Source organism: Mesoplodon mirus (genome assembly GCF_964341445.2).
Source record: "Mesoplodon mirus genome assembly, chromosome: 2".
Lineage (NCBI taxonomy): Eukaryota > Metazoa > Chordata > Mammalia > Artiodactyla > Ziphiidae > Mesoplodon > Mesoplodon mirus.
Window position 1 is genome coordinate 8,308,044 of NC_138977.1, and position 21,542 is coordinate 8,329,585.

At 36.5% G+C, this 21,542-nt stretch overlaps 1 protein-coding gene across 1 annotated transcript in view; it reads left to right on the forward strand.

Moving 5' to 3' along the window:
- Positions 1 to 1,458: 1,458 nt before the first annotated feature.
- TTC29 (tetratricopeptide repeat domain 29) overlaps positions 1,459 to 21,542 on the forward strand; it is a gene marked incomplete at its 3' end in the record, with an annotated part of 262,852 nt that continues 242,768 nt past the window's right edge. Inside the window, exons 1-4 of the mRNA XM_082611227.1 lie at positions 1,459 to 1,560; positions 2,214 to 2,260; positions 7,845 to 7,942; positions 9,935 to 10,018. Of these exons, the coding sequence (XP_082467353.1) occupies positions 7,851 to 7,942; positions 9,935 to 10,018 (176 nt within the window). The 5' untranslated portion in view covers positions 1,459 to 1,560; positions 2,214 to 2,260; positions 7,845 to 7,850. The remainder of the gene's footprint in view (positions 1,561 to 2,213; positions 2,261 to 7,844; positions 7,943 to 9,934; positions 10,019 to 21,542) is intronic.

The following is a 21,542-nucleotide window of genomic DNA, read 5'->3' on the forward strand; positions in this document are numbered from 1 at the left end:
GTGAGCCATGGCCGCTGAGCCTGCGCATCCGGAGCCTGTGCTCCGCAATGGGAGAAGCCACAACAGTGAGAGGCCCGCGTACCGCAAAAAAAAAAAAAAAAAAAAAAAGTAGGTCTAAGGGAAGGAATAGAGAGAGGGAGAGATGAACTCTGTTCAGTTAATTCTGTGTGTGCGTTGTAGAGTCCTCAAAGTTTTCATAACGTCCCGAGTCTCTAGATAAAATCGCACCCAGAGCTAGCATCCTTTTGTTGTAGAAAACAACCTGTTTTCATTTTTGCCTTAAAACACTGAGTCAGATTTTTCTGCCACTTGCAAACAATGTTCTCTAACTGAATTCCCTAGCTCTACGAAATCTTGTGCTAAGCAGAGGAGAAAGAGAATTAGCCAAAGAACTGCCAGTGAAAAAACAGCAAGCAGGAGGAATAAGTCCAAAGAGGCAGGAAGGAGCCTCCAAAAAGCCACGCTGGAAGAATCTCATGTAGGAAGGAAGGTGCATGGAATTCACAGACGTTGCACCTGAAAAGGCAGGAGGACTGGAACAGAATTAACACAGGTCACCGTGGAGTCGTGTTAAGGTGTTGCTAGAAACTGGGAAATGAGTTCATGAGAATAGAACGATCCTTACTGATGTTTTCCTACAGTGCATGACAGTAGCCAATGAATAAAAGCCTTGCCTTCCAGCACATCTATATTTGGGGGAGTAATAAACAACAAGCCTCACTCTCTTGCCCTCTATCTGTATGAGACAATGAGCTAGGAAGCTCAGTTTCTTACATTTATATGTGAGAGGAGGGATGAAAGCATGGGCTGGGATTAACAGGCTGACATTAAGTGGGTGTCAATATAAAATCCTGAGTTTCAGGGGAAATTTTAAAATATATGCATATAAAGACAGGACGGAGGGTGAGTCTATGTAAGACCTCGGGTTTTTAGCTCACCACAACTCAAAATTGGATTCTCTTTCTGGAGACAGGATTGGGAAAGGTACTTGCATGGGGCTGGAAAAAGATGGTTCTGACCGCAACAGAGGCTAAGGAAGGGCTTATTCAGCTGGTTAAAGTGACTTCGGGCCTTGAGGGTATTGATTCCCAACCTGAGCGTTTTTCCATCAATCTGTGGACGACAGGGAAATGTTGCAAAATACTGAGGATTCGGTGCCGTGAAGGAAATGATTCAGGGCGGCAAATTCGAGGCTCTTCGGTTGCGTGAACTAATTTCTGAAGGAAGTCTAACTTCCTGAGAGCAGTCTGGCGGGAAAAGCCTGCTGGGTCTGGAGACTCCGCACAGCGCTCAGTAGGCTCCGCCCCCGTGCCCGACGAGCCAGGAAACTGCCCCAATCCCGAATCCCGGTTTAGCCTAACCCCGCCCCCGCACGTCCCTCCCCGCCCCCTCTGTATCCCTGGAAACGCTCTCGCGTCCTCTCTCTGCGCCTGCTCTGCAGGGTGCGGTAACCACCGCGGGAGGAGAGGGCGGCGCCGGCGCCCAGCACCTGCCACCGGTGGGGGACACACTGAGGCGGAACGGAAAACCAGAGCTGTTCCCCAGGGCCAGTCCCTCGAGGTTCGTGACGAACTCTTATAAGAGACGAGTCGTTCTTTCAGGCAGTCCTTCCCCTGACCCCGACAGACCTTCCTCCGTCAATCTAGGGACTCAAGCTTCCTGAGCCAAGGCCCTCACCATTTACCTCAAGAAATGCATAGAAGGAGGAGCGCAGAAAGGCGCTCTTCTCGCCGCCCAGTTCACCCTGTGAGGGCAATGGTAAAAACAAACAGGAGTAGGAATAAATCAATTAGTCCTGTTTAGAACTGGATAGGAGCACAAGGGAACTGAGATGTCCTTGGTTTTGGTAGATAACCCAGTCTGTCATAAGTTTGAGATATCTCTAAGGTCACATTTATATAAGAATATTTCAAAACACATACATATTTCAGATGTATTGGCATTTCATTGAATTAGTGATTAGTTTCTTCCATAGGAGCTATACTTTGTAATTTTTTTATGGTTTGCATCTTTAATCATCGACATAATAAGTCATCTATAGCAGCAGGATTTTTTTTTTAAGTTTATCTAACTGTATAGTAAGTACCTGGTTTTTGTTGTATGAATAAATCTTATTCCATTATTTGGAGCAGGAAGGGGGGTTATTCTTTTAACTAATTTTTAACTTTTTTCCTTCTCTCCTTTGCTGTTATTCTTTGCTTCCAAATTTTCAGGCTGAAGTCTGTAAGCCTGGAGAGGCCTTCAGCAGTAATCTCCAAATGTAAGTCAAATGAAACATGGCCTGCCTTCAAACACTTTTCCCGCTTTAAATTTTGATTTAACTGTCAATAAATGTTAGTTAGTAGGAAATCTGTGATTTCTATTTATTTAACAACCTAATAACCTACCATAGAATGCTAGATGTATCCAAAAATTATGATACAAGGGATAAACATTTACTGACTCTTTAAGCTATTTTATGTGATTTTTTTTTACTCTTTTCAGGAGCAAATTATTGATATTTCTTCTGTAGTTTTCTTTAAACTTTCATAGTAAAAGAGCTTATGATGATAATATGAAAAGTTCCAATTCTTATCAATGATTTTGTTGGTGATAGTAAAATCATATTTATTTTGAACTCTCTTGATGACACATGATACATTTGCTTGCTGTGGTTTATTGGTTTTATTTCTCACATTTCAGCTTTTACCCCAGAATGACTGAATTCTGGAGACAGTGGTCAGCCTCAGACATGGTTACTCCCAGGTAGCCTCTGCCTATACAGCTCTAGGCCTCCCCCTCCTTTGTGTTTCCTGATAAGGACCTCTGGGGATCATGGGCAAGAGGGCTACTCTTTGAAGAATTTTACCTGGGGACCAGAAATTTAAACACACCATGGGAGACATTCAGCCTGATCCATCCCTTTCAAACCTTTCATCCTGTACTTCTCCATTCTCATTTGTTTTTGCATGTGCGGGACAAACTTAGAGACTGTAACTGTGATACTGGAGCCAACCAGGAGATCAGAGAATCCACCAAATCTCTTCTGAATACCAAGAGTGGAATGGCTAAAGGCAGCCTTTTGATCTTTGTCTCAGCACCTGTGGTGGCCCGAGTAGACTGCCCATTTGGTAGCACTGCGGGAGCTGCCTCTCGGTCCCCTAACAGACTGCTTCACCCTAACCTCCTGGGGCTAAGCTCATTTTGGTACCAGCCAGAGAAGTTCCTCTCATTATCCTCATATACCTGAATCTGAACCATTCCCCTTCCTGCGGTAGCACCCACTTTATCATTCTGCTCTGACCACCCCCATTCAGAGTTGTGCCTTGAGGCTTGCCAGCAGGCCTTGCAATACTTATATTAAACTAAATTTAAGAGTAAAGGTGCTCCTGCTGCTAATGTTCTCAGATCAGAGAGGAGCAAAACGAAGGAACTGGCAGCTGAAACTTTAATGGTTGGAAACGTTGACTCTGATTTTGAAAAAGAAAAATCGCAGTTGATCTGGGTGACAAAGAAGACGTTTTCCTCTCCATGTATATAACATTTGCATAAGATTTCATTAGAGGCTTATATTTTCTAGGAAAAACAGCCTGACCCAAGCAAACATCAATAAGGATAAATTTTATGTCCCAACCTGGTAGGCCAGTTCTTGGGAGGCTTATACACACCTTGATGGGATATGTGAGATGGATCAGAGCTTCTGGGGTTTGATCCCTCTATCTGTGTACCAGTAGGTGGGTCTTCCTAGTTTGGGGAGAAATTACAAGTACTCTTTTCTTGTTTTGAAGTTCCTTGGGGAACCCTTCAAAGGTCTCTGCAATTATGCAGATACCTCTGCCCAGTACCCTTGGTGACCAAGTGGGAGCTCTCAGAACAAAGTCTTAATTTGTCAGGGAAGGACCTGCGTGCTGAAGCCAGCACAGGCATTGTTTCTTTCCCTTTCCAAATCCCCTGGGGGCAGAGAGGTCTGGGTTAAGAACTGAGATGGCCCAGATTTGCTCCATATCCTTGGAGGACTCTGAAACGTAGAGTCTTCACAGCTTCTCTGAAGTAGGCTTACAAGAGGTAGGTTTGGGGAGCCTTTGCCCTTCAAATCTGTACACGAGGTCTAATCCTATGTTAGTTTTAACTTCTTACCGCATGGTCTACATAATGTTGCCATTTAGTAAGTTCTGGTTATCCAATTAACTCAAAGAGTTGATATAACATGTGATCGGAAAAGTAGATTTTTTTTAATACAAAAGAGTTAAGTCACTATATTAGGAAGTTATGGAGTATAATACATTATGTTTCTAATGTTTGTTTTGGAGGAGAGGACTAACATTTGCTGTTTAGACTGAGTGCTTTAAAGCTATAACAGTATAACAATAAGTTGACCTTATATTTCATGGATCATACCATGCACTGATAATCTGGGTAATATCAGGATTCTGTTCTATCATGACACTGATCTCCATTAGAATATTCTCTTTAATTATATGAATAATTATTTTCAGGCTGGAGTAATAATCCTTTTTTCAGAAACAAAAAACTGCCTATTTCTACACTGAATTTCAAAAGATTTTCCCTCAAATCTCATTGCTTTCCACCCTCCGTCCCCCTATGGCTTTGTAGCACTAGAGGAATATCTTGTCTCTGCTGGCCACAGGTGGTGCTCCCTCGGCTGTGACCATGTCTCTCCACCTCTACCATTCTCTGCCACCCAGATTTCACAGCAACCTCCAACTGGCCTCCGCTGCCTTCCCTTCTGCCCCCTACAGTCTAAGTCCAAAAGAGAAGCCAGAGTATTCCTTTCAAGGTGTAACTCAGACCATGTCACTCCTGGGCTCAAAATCCTCCAATCAGAGTAAACGTCACATTTTTGTACAGTAACCTTCAAGACCCTATACCATCAGAACAGCACCAGATTTCTCCTTAGCTTCTCTGACTTCATCTTTTTCTGCTCTTATTCATCCCTTGGCTACTGGTGAACAGCCGATTTTTACAGTGGAAGAGATGCTATGTGACTTCCAAAGCCAGGCCCTAGAAGGGGATACAGCTTCCATCTGGCTTTTCTTTGGGTACTTGCCTTTGGAGCCCTGAGTTGCCACCTAAGAAGTCTGAGGCTGCCATGCTGAGAGGAAGCCCAAGCTGTATGAGGAGGTCACATGTATGTGTTCTGACAGACAGCCCCAGTTGAGGTCCCAGCTAGTAGCATCAGCCACCAGTTACATGAATGAAGATGTTACAGAAAATTCCTGTTTCCCACCACTGAGTTACCCCCATGCTTCTGAGTCTTCCCAGCAGAGGTCCAGTCAAAACTGAGTAGGGAAAAGCCATCCATTCCCATTGTGCTTTCTCCTAATTCCTGACCCACATAAAGTAAAAGACTTTTTTTAACTTGGATTGTTGTTTTAAACCACTACATTTTTTTTAGTTGAAGTATAGTTGATTTACAATGTTTCAAGTATATAGCAAATTGATTCAATTATATATATATATATGTATATTCTTTTTCAAATTCTTGTCCAGTATAGGTTATTACAAGGTACTGAATATGGTCCCTTGTGCTCTACAGTAGATCCTATTGTTTATCTATTTTATATATAGTAGTGTGTATCTGTTAATCCCAAATTTCTAATTTATCCCTCCCCTTTTCCCCTTTGGTAATCATAAGTTTTTTTTTTTACTGCATCTGTGAGTCTATTTCCATTTTGTAAATAAGGTCATTTGTATCATTTTTTTAAGATTCCACATATAAGTAATATCATATGATATTTGTCTTCCTCTGTCTGACTTACTTCACTTGGTATGATAATCTCTAGGTCCATCCGTGTTGCTGCAAATGGCATTATTTCATTCTTTTTATGGCTGAGTAATATTTCCACTGTGTGTGTGTGTGTGTGTGTGTGTGTGTGTGTGTGTGTATCTTCTTTATCCATTCATTGGTCGATGGGCATTTAGGTTGCTCCCATGTCTTGGCTATTGTAAATAGTGCTGCTGTGAACATGGGGGTGCATGTGTCTTTTTGATTTGGAGTTTTCATCTTTTCCAGATATGTGCCCAGGAATGGGATTGCTGGATCATATGGTAACTCTATTTTTATTTTTTTTAAAGGAAACTCCATACTGTTATCCATAGTGGCTGTATCAATTTACATTCCTACCCACAGTGTAGGAGATTTCCTTTTTCTTAACACTCTCTCCAGCATTTATTACTTGCAGGCTTTTTCATGATGGCCATTCTGACTCGTGTGTGAGGTGACACCTCATTGTAGTTTTGATTTGTATTTCTCTAATAATTAGTGATGTTGAGCATCTTTTCATGTGCCTGTTGGCCATCTGTATGTCTTCTTTGGAGAAATGTCTATTTAGGTCTCTGCCCATTTTTTGATTGGGTTATTTGCTTTTTTGATATTGAGCTGTATAAGCTATTTGTACATTTTGGAAATTAATCCCTTGTCGGTCACATTGTTTGCAAATATTTTCTCTCATTTCATAGGTTGTCTTTTCATTTTGTTTATGGTTTTCTTTGCTGTGCAAAGTCTTTTAAGTTTAATTAGGTGCCATTTGTTTATCTTTGCTTTTGTTTCCATTACTCTGGGAGACAGATCAAAAAAATATTGCTGCAATTTATGTCAAAGAATGTTCTGCCTATGTTTTCCTCTAGGAACTTTATATCCAGTCTTACATTTAGGCCTTTAATCCATTTTGAGTTTAATTTTGTATTTGGTGTTAGAGAATGTTCTAATTTCATTCTTTTACATGTAACTGTCCAGTTTTCCCAGCACCACTTATTGAAGAGCTTGTCTTTTTTCCATTGTATATTCTCACCTCCTTCATCATAGATTTGTTGACCATAAGAGTGTGGACTTATTTCTGGGCTTTCTATCCTGTTCCATTGATCTTTGTGTCTGTTTTTGTGATGGTACCATACTGTTTTGGTTACTGTAGCTTTGTAGTATAGTGTGAAATCAGGGAGTGTGATTCCTCCAGCTCCATTCTTCTTTCTCAAGATTGTTTTGGCTATTTGGGGTCTTTTGTATTTCCATACAAATTCTCAAATTTTTTGTTCCAGTTTTGTGAAAAATGCCATTGGTAATTTGATAGGGATTGCATTGAATCTGTAGATTGCCATGGGTAGTATGGTCATTTTAACAATATTTATTCTTCCAATCCAAGAACATAGTGTATCTTTCCATCTGTTTGTATTGTCTTCAACTTCTTTCATCAGCATCTTATAGGTTTCAGAGTACAAGTCTTTTGCCTACTTAGGTAGGTTTATTCCTAGGTATTTTATTCTTTTTGGTGTGATTAAATCACTACATTTTGAAGTGATTTGTATACTGTTGTAGCTATGTGCTCTCTCAGGGAAGCTGTCTCCTTGTTAAGAATTGTTCTTAGCATTTATCACTTCTAAGGGAAAGGCTTTATTTGTGAGTGAGAAAGTTTTTAGAAGACAGCGAAATATGAAAAAATTTTAATTATTGATTGTAACAGGAGAGAAAAGCATGAGCATTTGAAATCTATAGCTGTCCTAAAAATCTTCACTTTTTAATTGCAACCAGCTCCACTAACAAAACCCATAACAAAGCTCCTAATTGTCTGAAGCTTCAATGCATTTACCAGATTTTCTCCTTTTCCACTTTGTGATGGAGATGCAGACAAGTAATACATTGGCCAAAAGGCAGATAGTAGAAGAAAATAATGAGAGAAGCAACCTGCAGAATTCACTCTCTGAGCTTCATGCCTGAATAACAGAGCTATAGGTCTACACACAGAGGCATTCTCAGCTCAGTCAACTGACTGTGGATCTCTAATAATGTCTTAAAAGATTCTTTGAATGATTTATTCTTTAAAATACCATTTCTGTTTTTTTTTTGGTAGTCCAAAATGACCACGCTGCCCCCACTGTGCATGACACGCCCAAAGCTTACGGCCTTAGCCAGACAGAAGCTGCCATGTTCCCCCAGAACAATTCTAAGGTATGTGACCCTGACTTTCATTTTTTATTCTTACAGAATGAATTTCTTGCAGTAAAAAATGTAAATAGCATATCTCAGAAAACAAAATTGTTTAAAAACAAAAGTATACTGTTATATTCAGAATATTCAAATTTGCTGTTTCAGAAGGATTGATGAACCTCATTCAAAGATTAAGAATATATTTATTTAGCAGGCTAGCACTCATTTGATCATTTTATTTTCTATTACCATTATATTGTGCTTCCTGTAAAGCTTTGGAAATACATTTCCTTTTTAAAATACGTGTGGAGAATTGAAAGCAGAAGCTTTAGGCATGAAAGATGTATGGCATCTAAACCGCAAGGTCCCAAGCACTGATTTCTGTTTTGGAGGAAGGACAACACAGTCTTACTACCGGGGTAAACTGGCAGGCACGATTTAGCTCCTGAAATGATCCTGGGGCTTGAAAATGCATCATCGAGCCACCACTGTGAATGTCTGCTGAGCTTATGGAGTTTTCAACTGCAGCCAAAAAACTGCAGGGCAGGAACTTGATGTATTTTTATCATAATTATGAATATTAACTAAGATTGTGTTATTTAGAAATTTCCACTTATAGTTTTATTGATTTTTAGTAATGCACATATTATTTATCAATATAAACCTATATATAGGATAGGTGGATGTGGAGAAAACCCCATTTACTTAAGAATGCAGAGTATTTTAATGTGTTGGTGTTTTATTTGTTTACACACTGAGGTTAGTATTCTTCCCTGCCTCTTTCCATTCAAGAAAATTAAAACCTATATATAGGTTTGATTTTTTTTATGCTTACCTTTCAATTCCTACAAGGCATAATGATCAAAGTATTATGAGACTACTTTGTTCTGAGAAGGACCATACCTCATTTTTGGTATTTCTGGCAAAGACCAAAGCCCCTGGACCAAAATAAATACATTCAGCTAAACTACCATCAAAGTTCTTTGGTAATAGAATTGAAAACTGTAGAAATTGTAAAATAGAAGTATAGAAAATTTTAATTTTATTTTCAAATAATGTGAAAAACAGAAAATTTTCAATAGATGCATAATTCCAGTATATACATTCTTATTTTCCATTTTCCTTTTGAATAATGTGAAATATTTACAAAATCTGAAATAGCTAGCTTCTTCTTCCTGTCTTTTGTAATAATTGAGATTACATTTTCTTTTCAACATGAGCAAAAACATAGCCCAGTCTCACCCTAGAATAAGAGAGATTTTAAAGAAAAAATTTCTGTATTCATTTTATTGAAGAAAAACATTTTTATCATAACCATTTAAGGCAAAGCTTTGTTATCAACATTCTCCATTAGCTTCTGAATAAAAAGGTATCTGTGTATCCCATACTCCTATTGTCATAAGATGTTCATAGTCTGCTTATTTTTAAAGGTGCCAGGTGTATGAAGATGGAACATACTACATGTGTAATATATTTCTCATTAAAGTCTTCTTAAAATCACTTTCACCTTGAACTTTTAATAATAATTTGAGTTTTATGTGTGATTTTAAAAACCACTCAAACTGCATGTCAGAGCAAAATTCTGTAATGTTTGCAACCAATAATTTTAACACATTTGTACCAAATAAGTATTGTTAGTTCAAGATCCTGTGCCAAACAGAATCTGACTTCTGTAGCTGGAAAGTTATATTGTGAGAGAACATGAGTAAAATGGAAGATCGTTTAATGCTTTGAGGAGAAAACCCATTTACTTAAGAATGCAGAGTATTTTAATGTGTTGGTGTTTTATTTGTTTACACACTGAGGTTAGTTTTCTTCCCTGCCTCTTTCCATTCAAGAAAATTAAAATTTTGAAATTATCAGTGAACAACCTAACTCTATAGCTCTTGCAGAACATTTATTATCTATGATATTATCCCCAGAATATTTCGTTCTTCTGGTGGCATTTTATGTTTGGTAGCTTTTCAACTCGATTTAAGGCAGTGCTTTATTATTTCTTTCCATTTCATTTAGGTCTCAATTGATCAAAGAAAAAGATGACATAGATCATTATCTGGAGGTGAATTTCAAAGGATTGTCAAAAGAGGAGGTTGCTGCGTAAGTATATACCTCTTAAAGGTACTTCAATATAAAGTTTGTTTATTTTATCTTGATTTTTTATTGAAATTTCAATTTTCCTGTGCAGTCCACTCTTTCATTGGAACATAGCATTTAAAAATTAAAGCTCATATTAAATAGTGATAAATCATGTCTATTGATCTTACACATATCAGTCTTTAATTTTATGACTTTCAAAATTCTCATTTACCAAGATATTATACTACCATATTTGCAAAATTTTAGTTAAGTTTGTGTCATTAATTGCTTAATAACTTCCATTTTAAGGTATATTGCCTCCATGGGGGAGAAAAAAACACTTTAAGAGAAGGATTTGTATATCTTTTTTCCTGGTGATTTAAAAAAAACTTTACTAATGTATATTCTCTCTCCCGTCAAGAACCCACAAAAAGAATTAATGGGTCATAGTTTATTGGTTAATTTAAAAATAATTCTAAATTTTCTGGATTTATTTTTTTAATGAACAAAGTAAACTTTGCCATTTTATGGCTAGTCAGAACCTAATTTATGATCTGAGTAAAAACAGTATAAAAATCCATGTAGGTTAGTGAGAAATAAATAGAAACCTAGAATACTAGCTAAACAGGTTTAATATTTCTTACCTATAGAGTTGGTGACTCTGTTATCAGATTTTTATATGTAAGTATTGAGAAATAGAAATCTTATATATGCACATGCATCTTACGGCATTCATTAAATGATTCAACTATTCAAAAATATTTTATACAATAAGTGCTTTTAAAAGATTGTCTCTATTAATGTTGCCTAGTGCTATGGGATTCCACTGACAGGGTATTCCTATTGATGGTTTTGGTATAGGTTTTCACATAGTCTAAAATCCTAAGTCTCTTGATATATTTCATTAGATAATTGTCAATATGCATATAGCAAGGAAAAATGGAATAGTTCGTTCTATCAGTAGCAGCTTTATTTTATAGAGTGACAAAATTTATAGTAGCTATAATCACTGTCTTCCTTGGAGTTCTATTGACTGCCAAGTGTAATATCTGGGACCTTTGGTTTTTAACTGCTATTCTAATTGCTAATTCATTAGCTTTCCATGGTAGCCTGTTGGACAAAATTAAAGGTCAATGTTGTCTGATGATACAATTCCTTCTTAAAAGAAAAATATATATGAGTGATATTTGCTTTCTGATTTAAATATAGTGATATCTAAACAGCTATAATTGGCTTAAGAATTAGGAATTAAATTTGGAATTAAACTTATGCTTCACATATTTTAACAAATTAGACATCTATATACTTAAAATCTGCTTTCAGTCTGCACTGAAGAAAACATTATTATAAGACAATGCAAAATAGGCTATGTTAATGAGTATTCTGTTACAAATATTATCTTTTTTCACTAAGGATATTACCAAATTGATTTCAAATCCATATTATGCTACAGAACACAAGTAGCCCTGAGTAATTCTCAACACTTACTGTTGAATTCTCCTTAAAGCTTCCTACACTTGAATACTTTTTTATATCAAAGCTCAAAGATGCAAACCTTAGTAGGAAGGTAACTTGTACTTGGCTCACTATTACGCTCCTGATTGATATACCTTGCCCCAAACAAATTGAATAGCGTGTAAAGGAGAAAATTGATTTCAGCATCTCTCAGCAGCACCCAGCAGGTGCCATGAGGAATTATGCATATTCCAAAGAATTTCTGTGTAAAACTTTTTATCAGCCATTGAACTCTAAAAAGATAAATTGGTCAGCAAGCATTTATTAAGTGCCTACTTTATATCTAACGCTAGGTTTTTCACAGAGGGGGAAAACAATGTTATTTTAGTATAAAGTACTTGGTCTTATCCTTGTCTCTATTTGAAACAATACAAGCAGGAAATATATATGCAATGAATGAGTTGCATAATTATACGGTGAGGTGCAGCCTAGAGGTCTGGAAAAAATCAGAGAAAACTAAGATGTTGGATAAAACTTGCCAAAGAAGACAGATTTTGAGTTTGACTCCCTATCTGTTAGCGTTACAAAATGATCAAACTGGTGCGTCACAGATCCTCACTATACAAGAATATAAAGGGGAGAAATTGGTGAATCAAATTTCCAATCAGGCAAAAGCAGTATCTAAGATATATTCTCAAATTCCTCTCTAAACTGCCTTATTCTTCCCTACGATGCTAACAGAAATATATACTTACATAATTCATGTACACTATCTTTGATATCCTGTAATATGGATGTGTTCTTTGTCTAGTCCCAGAATAACACTTCATCATCTACTCCAAAACATACCAACCTACTAATACATAAACTCACTCTGTGTCCCTCCTATTGCAATGGGTGGAGAGTTCCTGTTCTTGTCTAAGGATGATGTCTCTACTCGTGCTCTGGCTACCATCCCCTCTTACTTGTTCCAAGATTTTCTCCACCAGTTAAATGTGTTTTCTTGCTATATCATCAGTTTCTCCTTTTCCATTGGAGCAATCTCACTAGCATTCGTATCTACCCTAGTATCTCCCTTGACTTCTTATCCTCCTCCAGTTTCTACCCCATTTTTCTGTACCCTTCGCAGTAACCAGAAGCATTGTCTCCATCTTTCGACATCCCATTCTTACCTCAATTGACTCTAAATAGGTTTCCAGACCCAGAACTCACTGAAGTCTGTTTACTGTGACTGATGTCCTCCATTTTTATCACATCTAATGGTCATGTTTCTGTCCTCATCTTGCTTGATGTCTTCACATTATTTGATAGAGATGAATACTCTCTCCTTGAACATTCTGTGCTTGTGGCTTCCAGGGTGCCATATTCTATGGTTTTCCTCCAAACTCTTCAACTATGCTGCCTTCAGTCTCCTTTGATGGCTGCTTTTCTGTTTCCAAACTCTCAGTGGTGGATTGTTCTAGGGGTGGGTCTTTGACCCTCTATTCCAGCTACACTCTCTACCTGGATCTAGTCCTATAGCTTTTTTTTTTTTTTTTTTTTTTTTTTTTCCCCGTACGCGGGCCTCTCACTGTTGTGGCCTCTCCCGTTGCGGAGCACAGGCTCCGGATGCGCAGGCTCAGCGGCCATGGCTCACGGGCCCAGCCGCTCCGCGGCATATGGGATCCTCCCAGACCGGGGCACGAACCCGTATCCCCTGCATCGGCAGGCGGACTCTCAACCACTGCGCCACCAGGGAGGCCCCCTATAGCTTTAAGTACAAGCAATACCTGATGGCTATCACATTTATAAATCCAGCCCTGACCTCTCCATTAAGCTTCAAATTTTTATATCCAACTGCCTCCTTGACATATTTACTTGGATTTTTAATACACATCACAAGGCTAACATGACCCCCCACTGGACTCTTGCTTTACCTCTGCTGCCCCTCACACTCCCCCCTCCTTATATCCCTCCCCCAGTCTTCCCTCAGTTCAGTAAATGGTACCAAGGCAGCCTTGAGTTTCACCTTGCCTTCACCACCACTCTCCCATCTAATCCATCAGTATGTACTATCAGCTATAACTCCAAAACGTATCCTGTGTTCATCTATTCTCTTCATTGCATAGTAACCAGCATCTCTTGCCAAGATCACTAGAAGAGTCTCCTACTTGCTCTTCTAATATCCCCTGGAATTCCACCACAATTCATCCACCAGAATGACCTTTTAAAAATTAGAGCATGGGGACACTCACCTGTTTAAAACCCTCCAAGAGCTTCCCATTGGTCTTATGATAAACTCTAAACTCTTCATCATGACCTAAAGTTGTGTGTGATTTGGGCTTTGCCTTATCTGGCCTTATCCCCCATTCTCCCTACCACTCACTCCTTTCAGTGTGGCCTTACTGCTGATACTTCTTGTCATGCAGGTGTCACCTTGAATGTGACCTCAGTCTGCTATTCCCTGACCCCATAATCAAGGAGCCCTCACCCCACCCACACTTATTCCCAGTCAAATCACCTGGGTGTATTTCTGCAGTCAGCTGGTCCTCATCTTCTGTTGGGAGTTTGTACGTCAGCTGTGTCATCCCTAGTGGAATGGATGCTCCACAGGACAGGAATGTGTCTGTGTGTATGCCACTCTGTCCCCAGGGCTTAAACAGGGCCTGGCACTCGGGCGGAGCTCAATAACTTGCTGTTAAATGAATAAATTAGTGAAGAATAAATGGATTACTAACACCATGAAATAGGTATCCTGCTGTGAATACTTTTTTATTACAACATTTTTTAGTGCAGTGTTGTAGGTAGCTAGTTTAACTGTTGTATTGAGGAAGTTTAATTCCTCAAAAATGTTATATGTTTACAAGTAAGAGTATAAAATTTAAGTGAGTAATTGAGCAAGACAAGCTAAAGTAGTTGTTACTGGAATGGTCAAACCCAATTGATGGGGGATCATCTTACTTTGGAATGGGGTAAAATGGTTCAAAGGCAAAGGGCTTCTGAGTTTTTTATCATCCACATTTACAAAAGGAATTATACTATGCTTTATTACTGTTTAAGTGACCAGATTATTGCTTGCCTAATAGGTATATTTTTTTCAAACGTATTGTACTAAAGTACAACATATTTGACACTGGTAATTTGACTTTCTTAGATAAATTGTTGCATAGTCCATTGATAGTATTTAACTGATCTTTAACAACTAAAGAAGGACATGTTGTAGTTCTGTACTTTGTGCTTTTTTATTCTGTATTATATTATCAGAATGCATTATTTAAGTGATACTTAAAGTATCACTTATTATCATATCATAATTGCTTTGAGTAGCTAAGTAATAAAAGTGTATTTATAGATTCAAATAAAATTTTCTGGGGGGCAGTTTTTACAGCTTTAGCTGTGTATATGAGGATACAAATAAGCAAAATTATCAAGGGACAGAGAATGTTAATCTGCTCAATATTATTTTCTGCTTCAGATATCAAGTTCTATTATACAGAAGAATAGATTTAGTTCAAAATTGTGTACATCTCTAAGATATTGCTTTCTTTCAGAATATCTTTCAGCGTCACCAATTGGTGTTTACTGAGCGTCACAGCCTTTCTCTCCTGCCTTTGAACTGTATTATACTTACTCAGTTAAAGTAAATTAGCATTTTGCCCATCTTAGGTTTTCATCTTGAAAATATTCCAAAATTGTCTTCCAAAGGTGCTTTTACAAACTACAGATATACTTGTTATGAGCAAATTTAGCATTTAGATTTGCACCATGGTCAGGCACTCAAAGTATCTGTAACAAGGTGAAGATGTTTATTCAGGATATACTATTTCATGATAACATTATGGGAATTTAGGCCCCTTTAGGTGAGCTCTTCCTCTGCTTCATTCATCTTGTTTACTTTTGAATAATTTTGTGATATCATCTTGTTTTCTCTTCAAAACATTTTGCGTCTCTTTTAAAATAATAAATTAAATTCCATGCAGAGGTTTGCCAGTTAAACTTTCTGAAGATGCCAATTGCTGAATAAATGGTACTTGACTAGCAGGAATAGGCAGGAGAGAGAAGGAAAGGAAGATGACCCTCTTTCCTTCTAGGTAGCAAATTGGGTTTTAAGATCTTCTTCCTTATTCAAGAAAAATAGACAGGATTTTGGTGTTCTGAAGTGAAGAGACAACTATTCCTTACTTTCTCCTGAATGTATAAAAAAAAGCAACAGCAGAGAATACACATGAGAACACAGGAGAGATGCCACTCCTTTTTATTTTTATTATTTACTTATTTACATTCTGATACTGTCTTCCACAGCAGATCTCTAAGATGTGAAACTAGGAAAGAAAAGAATTTTTGACAATAAATTTTTTAAAAAGAATATTGATATCAATAAAGTTTACAATTTGGGAATTTAAAAAAATGCAGTTGAAAGGCACTTTTAAAAATTGTTTAATAAGTGCAAAAAGGACCTCAAATTTACACCAAAGCCAAGTCTAAATAAATACGAAAGGAGGAAAGATTTCAAATGTCAACGGAACACAGAAATGCCAATTTCTTAGGCATTTATGTCTTTATTTTCTTTAAAAGTTTGCTTTAACAGCTGCATAGCACAGGGAGATCAGCTCGATGCTTTGTGACCACCTAGGGAGGGTGGGAGGGAGATGCAAGAGGGAAGGGATATGGGGATATATGTAAACATATAGCTGATTCACTTTGTTATACAGCAGAAACTAAACATTGTAAAGCAATTATACTCCAATAAAGATGTTTTTAAAAAGTTTTCTTTAAAATATTATTTTCACATATGGTGTTTAAACTTATCAGCTCTAAATAGACCTAAAAAATATCTTTGTAAGGGAAAAGCATAGGAATCATGACATTGCAGCTCTGGCTGTTAGGGGAGATGATTTCTTCCTCAGCTGGAAATTTGGCTTTGCTACTTAATACTTCTGTAATTTTTTGCAAGTTACCTGACTTTGCTAATCTTTGATTTCCACAACTATTTGGAGACCATAATAATAATAATAGGACTTTCTTGTGGAAGTTAAAAGAGATTCTCTATATGAAACACATGTAGAGAATTCTCACTTCAGCTATTATAGTTAACTGTCATTGATCATTTTTCTTTGGCTTTTAAAAGTTATAATGTAAATATCCTAAATAGTTTGCATTAACTTTGTCTTGATTTAGGTAGTAATATTAGTTTATCATTTTTCTTTAAATATGTATAGTTACATATTTACTTTGTGCTAGGTATCATATTCATCATGTTTAGAAGACAGAGTTTTTAGTGAGATACATTTCAAACAGTAATGCTAACTAATGAGGGGAATTTTTTTTAAATTTCAACTTATAGTAAACTTTTCAGAAATTTTTTATGCTGTACTAAACAATATAATTTGCAGAGCCCACTGAGCTATTGCAAACAGTTTTTTAAAATGTCTATAAATTGCTTAAACTTATTGTTACTACCATAAGATTGCTTTAAGTATAAACCTACTGCTTTAGAAATGTGTAGAATATAGCCAGAGAATGTGAGTTTTCCTACAATAGCTCATAAACCTAGAAGTGCATAATGGCACTCTATTTAGAAATCATTTGGGAAATTTAGTAATGAAGAACAAAGTGATAAAAAGGGATAAGCACCCAGGTACTACAGAGGTTGAATCAGTTGGAATTAAAAGTGGGGTGAACAATGACCAAGCCTCATTATGCATAAGTCATGGGGCAAGATGATTTTACTAAGTTGAGCTTTGTTTCTGATATTGTGTTCTGTCCATATTAAGAAAAGCTTGCATGGGAATATCCAAAACTAATTTGACTCTTTCCCATTCTCTGTTATGGTTAAAACATAATCCTCAAAATGTTGATATTGCTACAATTCTATAAAAATCATCCCCCTAACTCATATCCATACCCTATTCTGTTTTCCATGTTGGAAAATGGAGATATTGTAGTAAACAGTGTCATCTCAGTACTTAAAGCAAAATCAGATTATGGGCTCACAAGTACTCTTTTGCTTTCCTAGGGCTTGCAGTATCCTCAAGTTTGTTCCATGTTGTAGCATTTGTAACAATTTCCTTCCTTTTTAAGGCTGAATAATATTCCATTGTATGTTTATATTTTGCTTATCCATTCATTTGTCAATGGACACTTGGGCTGCTTCAGTGTTTTACCTATTGTGAATAATGTTTCCTGTGAACACGTGTGTATAAATATCTCTTTAAGACCCTGTTCTCAATTCATTTGAGTATATACCCAGGAGTGGAATTACTGAATAATTTGATAACTTTATTTAAAATTTTTTGAGAACCACCATTCTGCCACCACAATGGCTGTACCATTTTTCATTCTCACCAACAATGCACACGGGTTCCAATTGCTTCACATCTTCACCAACATTTATCGTTTTCTGCTTTCATGCTAGTAGCCATCATAATGAGTGTGAGGGGTATCTCACTGAAATCTTGATTTACATTTCTCCAGTGATTAGTAACGTTGAGCATCTTTTCATGTGCTTATTGGTCCTTTGGATCTCTTCTTTGGAGAAATGTTTATTCAAGTCCTTTCTGTTTTTGAATTGAGTTGTTTGTTTTTTATTATTAAGTTTTAGGAATACTTCTATATTCTGGATATTAATTCCTTATCAGATATGTGATTTGCAATTATTTTCTCCTATTTCATTGATTGCCTTTCACTCTGTTGATAGTATCCTTTGATGACAAAATTTTTTTAAATTTCATGAAGTCTAATTTGTCTGTTTTTTCTTGTGTTGCCTGTACTTTTGCTGTCATATCCAAGAAATCATTGCCAAATCCAATGTTGTAAAGCTTTTGCCCTATGATTTCTTCTATGAGTTTTATACTTTTAGCTACTGTGTTTAGGTCTTTGATCCATTTTGAGTTAATTTATGTCTATAGTGTTAGGTAAGCATCCAACTTCATTCTTTTGCATGTGGATATCTAGTTTTCCCATCATCATTTGTTGAAAAAAACTGTCCTTTCCCCTTTGAATAGTCTTAATACCCTTGTCAAAAATTGTTTGACCATGTATGTGAAGATTTATTTCTGAGCTCTCTATTCTATTCCTTTGGTCTATATGTTTGTCTTTATGCCAGTACCACGCTGATTACTGTAACTGTGTAGTAAGTTTTGAAATCAGGAAGTGTGAGTCCACCTTTTTTCTTTTTCAAGATTATTTTGGTTATTCAGGTTCCTTGAGATTACATATGAATTTTAGAATGAATTTTTCTACTTCTAAAAAAATTGTCATTGGTATTTTGATAGGGATTGCATTGAATCTGTAAATTGCTTTAGGTAGTATTGACATCATAACAATATTAAATATTCTAATCCATGAACATAAGATGTCTATTTATTTATGTCTTCTTTAATTTCTTTCAGCAATGTTTTATAGTTTTCATTGCACAGGTGTTTTACCTCCTTGGTAAAGTTAATTCCTGAGTATTTTATTATTTTTGTTATTGTAAGTGGAATTGTTTTCTTAATTTCCTTTTCAGATTATTTATTCTTAGTGTATACATATACTACTGAATTTTGAATGTTGATCTTGTATCCAGAATTTGTTATTACTTTGCTGAATTTGTTTATTAGTTCTAACAGCTTTTTGTGGAATCTTTCGAGTTTTCGACATATAAAAATCACAACAGCTAGAAACAGATAATTTTACTTCTTCCTTTCCAGTTTGAATGCCTTTTATTTCTTTTTCTTGCCTAATTGCTCTAAGTACTGTGTTGAATAGAAGTGATGAAACTGGGCCTTCTTGCCTTGTTTCTAATCGTAGAGGAAAGCTTTCAGTCTTTCACTATTGAGTATGTTGCTCACTGTGAGTTTTTCATATATGGGTTTTGTTATGTTGAGGCAGTTTCCTTCTATTCCTAATTTGTTGAGTATTTTATCATGAAAGCGTATTTAATTTTGTCAAATACTTTTTCTGCATTGAGATGATCATATGGTAAATTTTTCTTCATTCTGTTAATATGATGTATTACATTGATAAGTATTAGTATGTTGAACCGTCCTTGCATTCCAATTGGCCATGATGTATAATCCTTTTAATATGCTGCTGAATTCACTTCACTAGTATTTTGTTGAATTAATGTTCATAAGAGATATTTGTCTGTAGTTCTCTTTTCTTGAGGCATTTTTTTCTGGCTTTGGTATCAGGGCAGTGCTGGCCTAATAGAAAGAAATAGGAAGTGTTCTCTCCCATTCAGTTTTTTGAAATGTTTGAGAAGAACTGGTGTTAGTCCATTACATTTTTGGTAGAATGAATCAGTGAGGCCATCATCCAGGGCTTTTCTTTGTTGGGAGATTTTTGATTACTGACTCATTTTCCTTACAAGTTATAGGTCAGTTCAGGCTTATTATTTCTTCATGATTCAGTCTTGGTAGGTTTTGTTTCTAGGAATTTGTCCATTTCATCTAGATTATCCAATTTTTTACACAGAGTTGTTCACAGTACTCTCTAATAATACTTTTTATCTCTAAAATTGGTAGTAATGTCCCTACTTTCATTTCTTCCTTTTTACCGGAATATAGTTGCTTTACAATGTTGTGTTAGTTTCTGCTGTACAGCAAAGCCTACTTTCATTTCTGATTGTAGTACTTTGAGTCTTCTCTGTTTTTTTCTTAGTTGATCTAGCTAAAGGTTTCTCAATTTTGTTGATCTTTTCAAAGAACCAACTTTTGTTTTCATTGAGTTCTTTTTCTATCCTCTATTTCATTTATCTCTGCCCTAATCTTTATTATTATTTTTTCTTCTGAAAGCTTTGGGTTTAGTTTGTTCTTTTCCTAATTCATTAAATTGTAAGGTTAGAATGTTGATTTGAGATCATTTTGTTTTTAAATGTTTTTAAAATATCTTTCTTTTCTATAAATTTAAGCATTTATAGTTATAAATTTCCCCTTTGGCACTGCTTCACTGAATTCCATAAGTTTTGCCATGTTGTGTTTTCATTTTCATTCATCTCTAAGTATTTTCTAATTTCCCTTGTGATTTCTTCTTTGATCCATTGGTTGTTTAAGAGTGTGTTATTTAATTTCCACAATTTGTGAATTCTTCAGTTTTCCCTCCCTTAATGACTACTCTAGTTGTGGCCAAAGAAGGTACTTTGTGTGATATCTCTCAAGACTTAATTTTTGGCCTAATATATGGTCAATCCTGGAAAATGTCCTGTGTACCCTTGAGAAGACTGTGTATTCTGTCATTGTTGGGTAGAGTGTTCTGCATATACCTGTTACATCTAGTTGGTTTATTGTATTGTTCAAGTCCTCTGTTTTCTTACTTATCTTCTGTTTGGTTGTTCTATCCATTACTGAGAGTAAGGTATTGAAATCTCCAGCTATTATTTTATAACTGTCTATTTCTCCCCTCAATTCTGTCAATTTTACTTTATTTATTTTGATGGTCTCTTATTAAGTGAATGAACATTTATGACAGTTGTATCTTCTTCCTGTATTGAATCTGTTATTAATATATTATGGCCTCCTTTGTCTCTTATAGCCCTTTTTTTTTTTTTTTTTTTTGCGGTACATGGGCCTCTCACTGTTGTGGCCTCTCCCATTGTGGAGCACAGGCTCCAGATGCGCAGGCCCAGTGGCCATGGCTCATGGGCCCAGCCACTCTGCAGCATGTGGGATCTTCCCGGACTGGGGCATGAACCCATGTCCCCTGCATCGGCAGGAAGACTCTCAACCACTGCCCCACTAGGGAAACCCTCTTATAGCCCTTTTTTAATTTCAAGTCTATTTTGTCTGACATTAGTATAGCCACCCCTACTCTCTTTTTGTTACTATTGCCATGAAACATCTTTCCCCATCACTTCATTTTCAACCTATTTGTGTCTTTGGATCTAAAGTGAGTGTCTTGTAGACAACACATAGTTGGATCACTTTTTTAATTCATTCTGCCAGTCTCTGTCCTTTGATTGGATAGTTTAATCCACTTACATTTAAAGTAATTACTAATAAGGAGGGACTTCTGTCACTTACTATTTGTTTTTTATGTACCTTACAGCTTCTTTGTTCCTTGTTTCCTGCATTACTGTATTCTTTTATGTTGATTTTTTTTTTTGTAGTGAAACCTTTGAATTCCCTTCTCA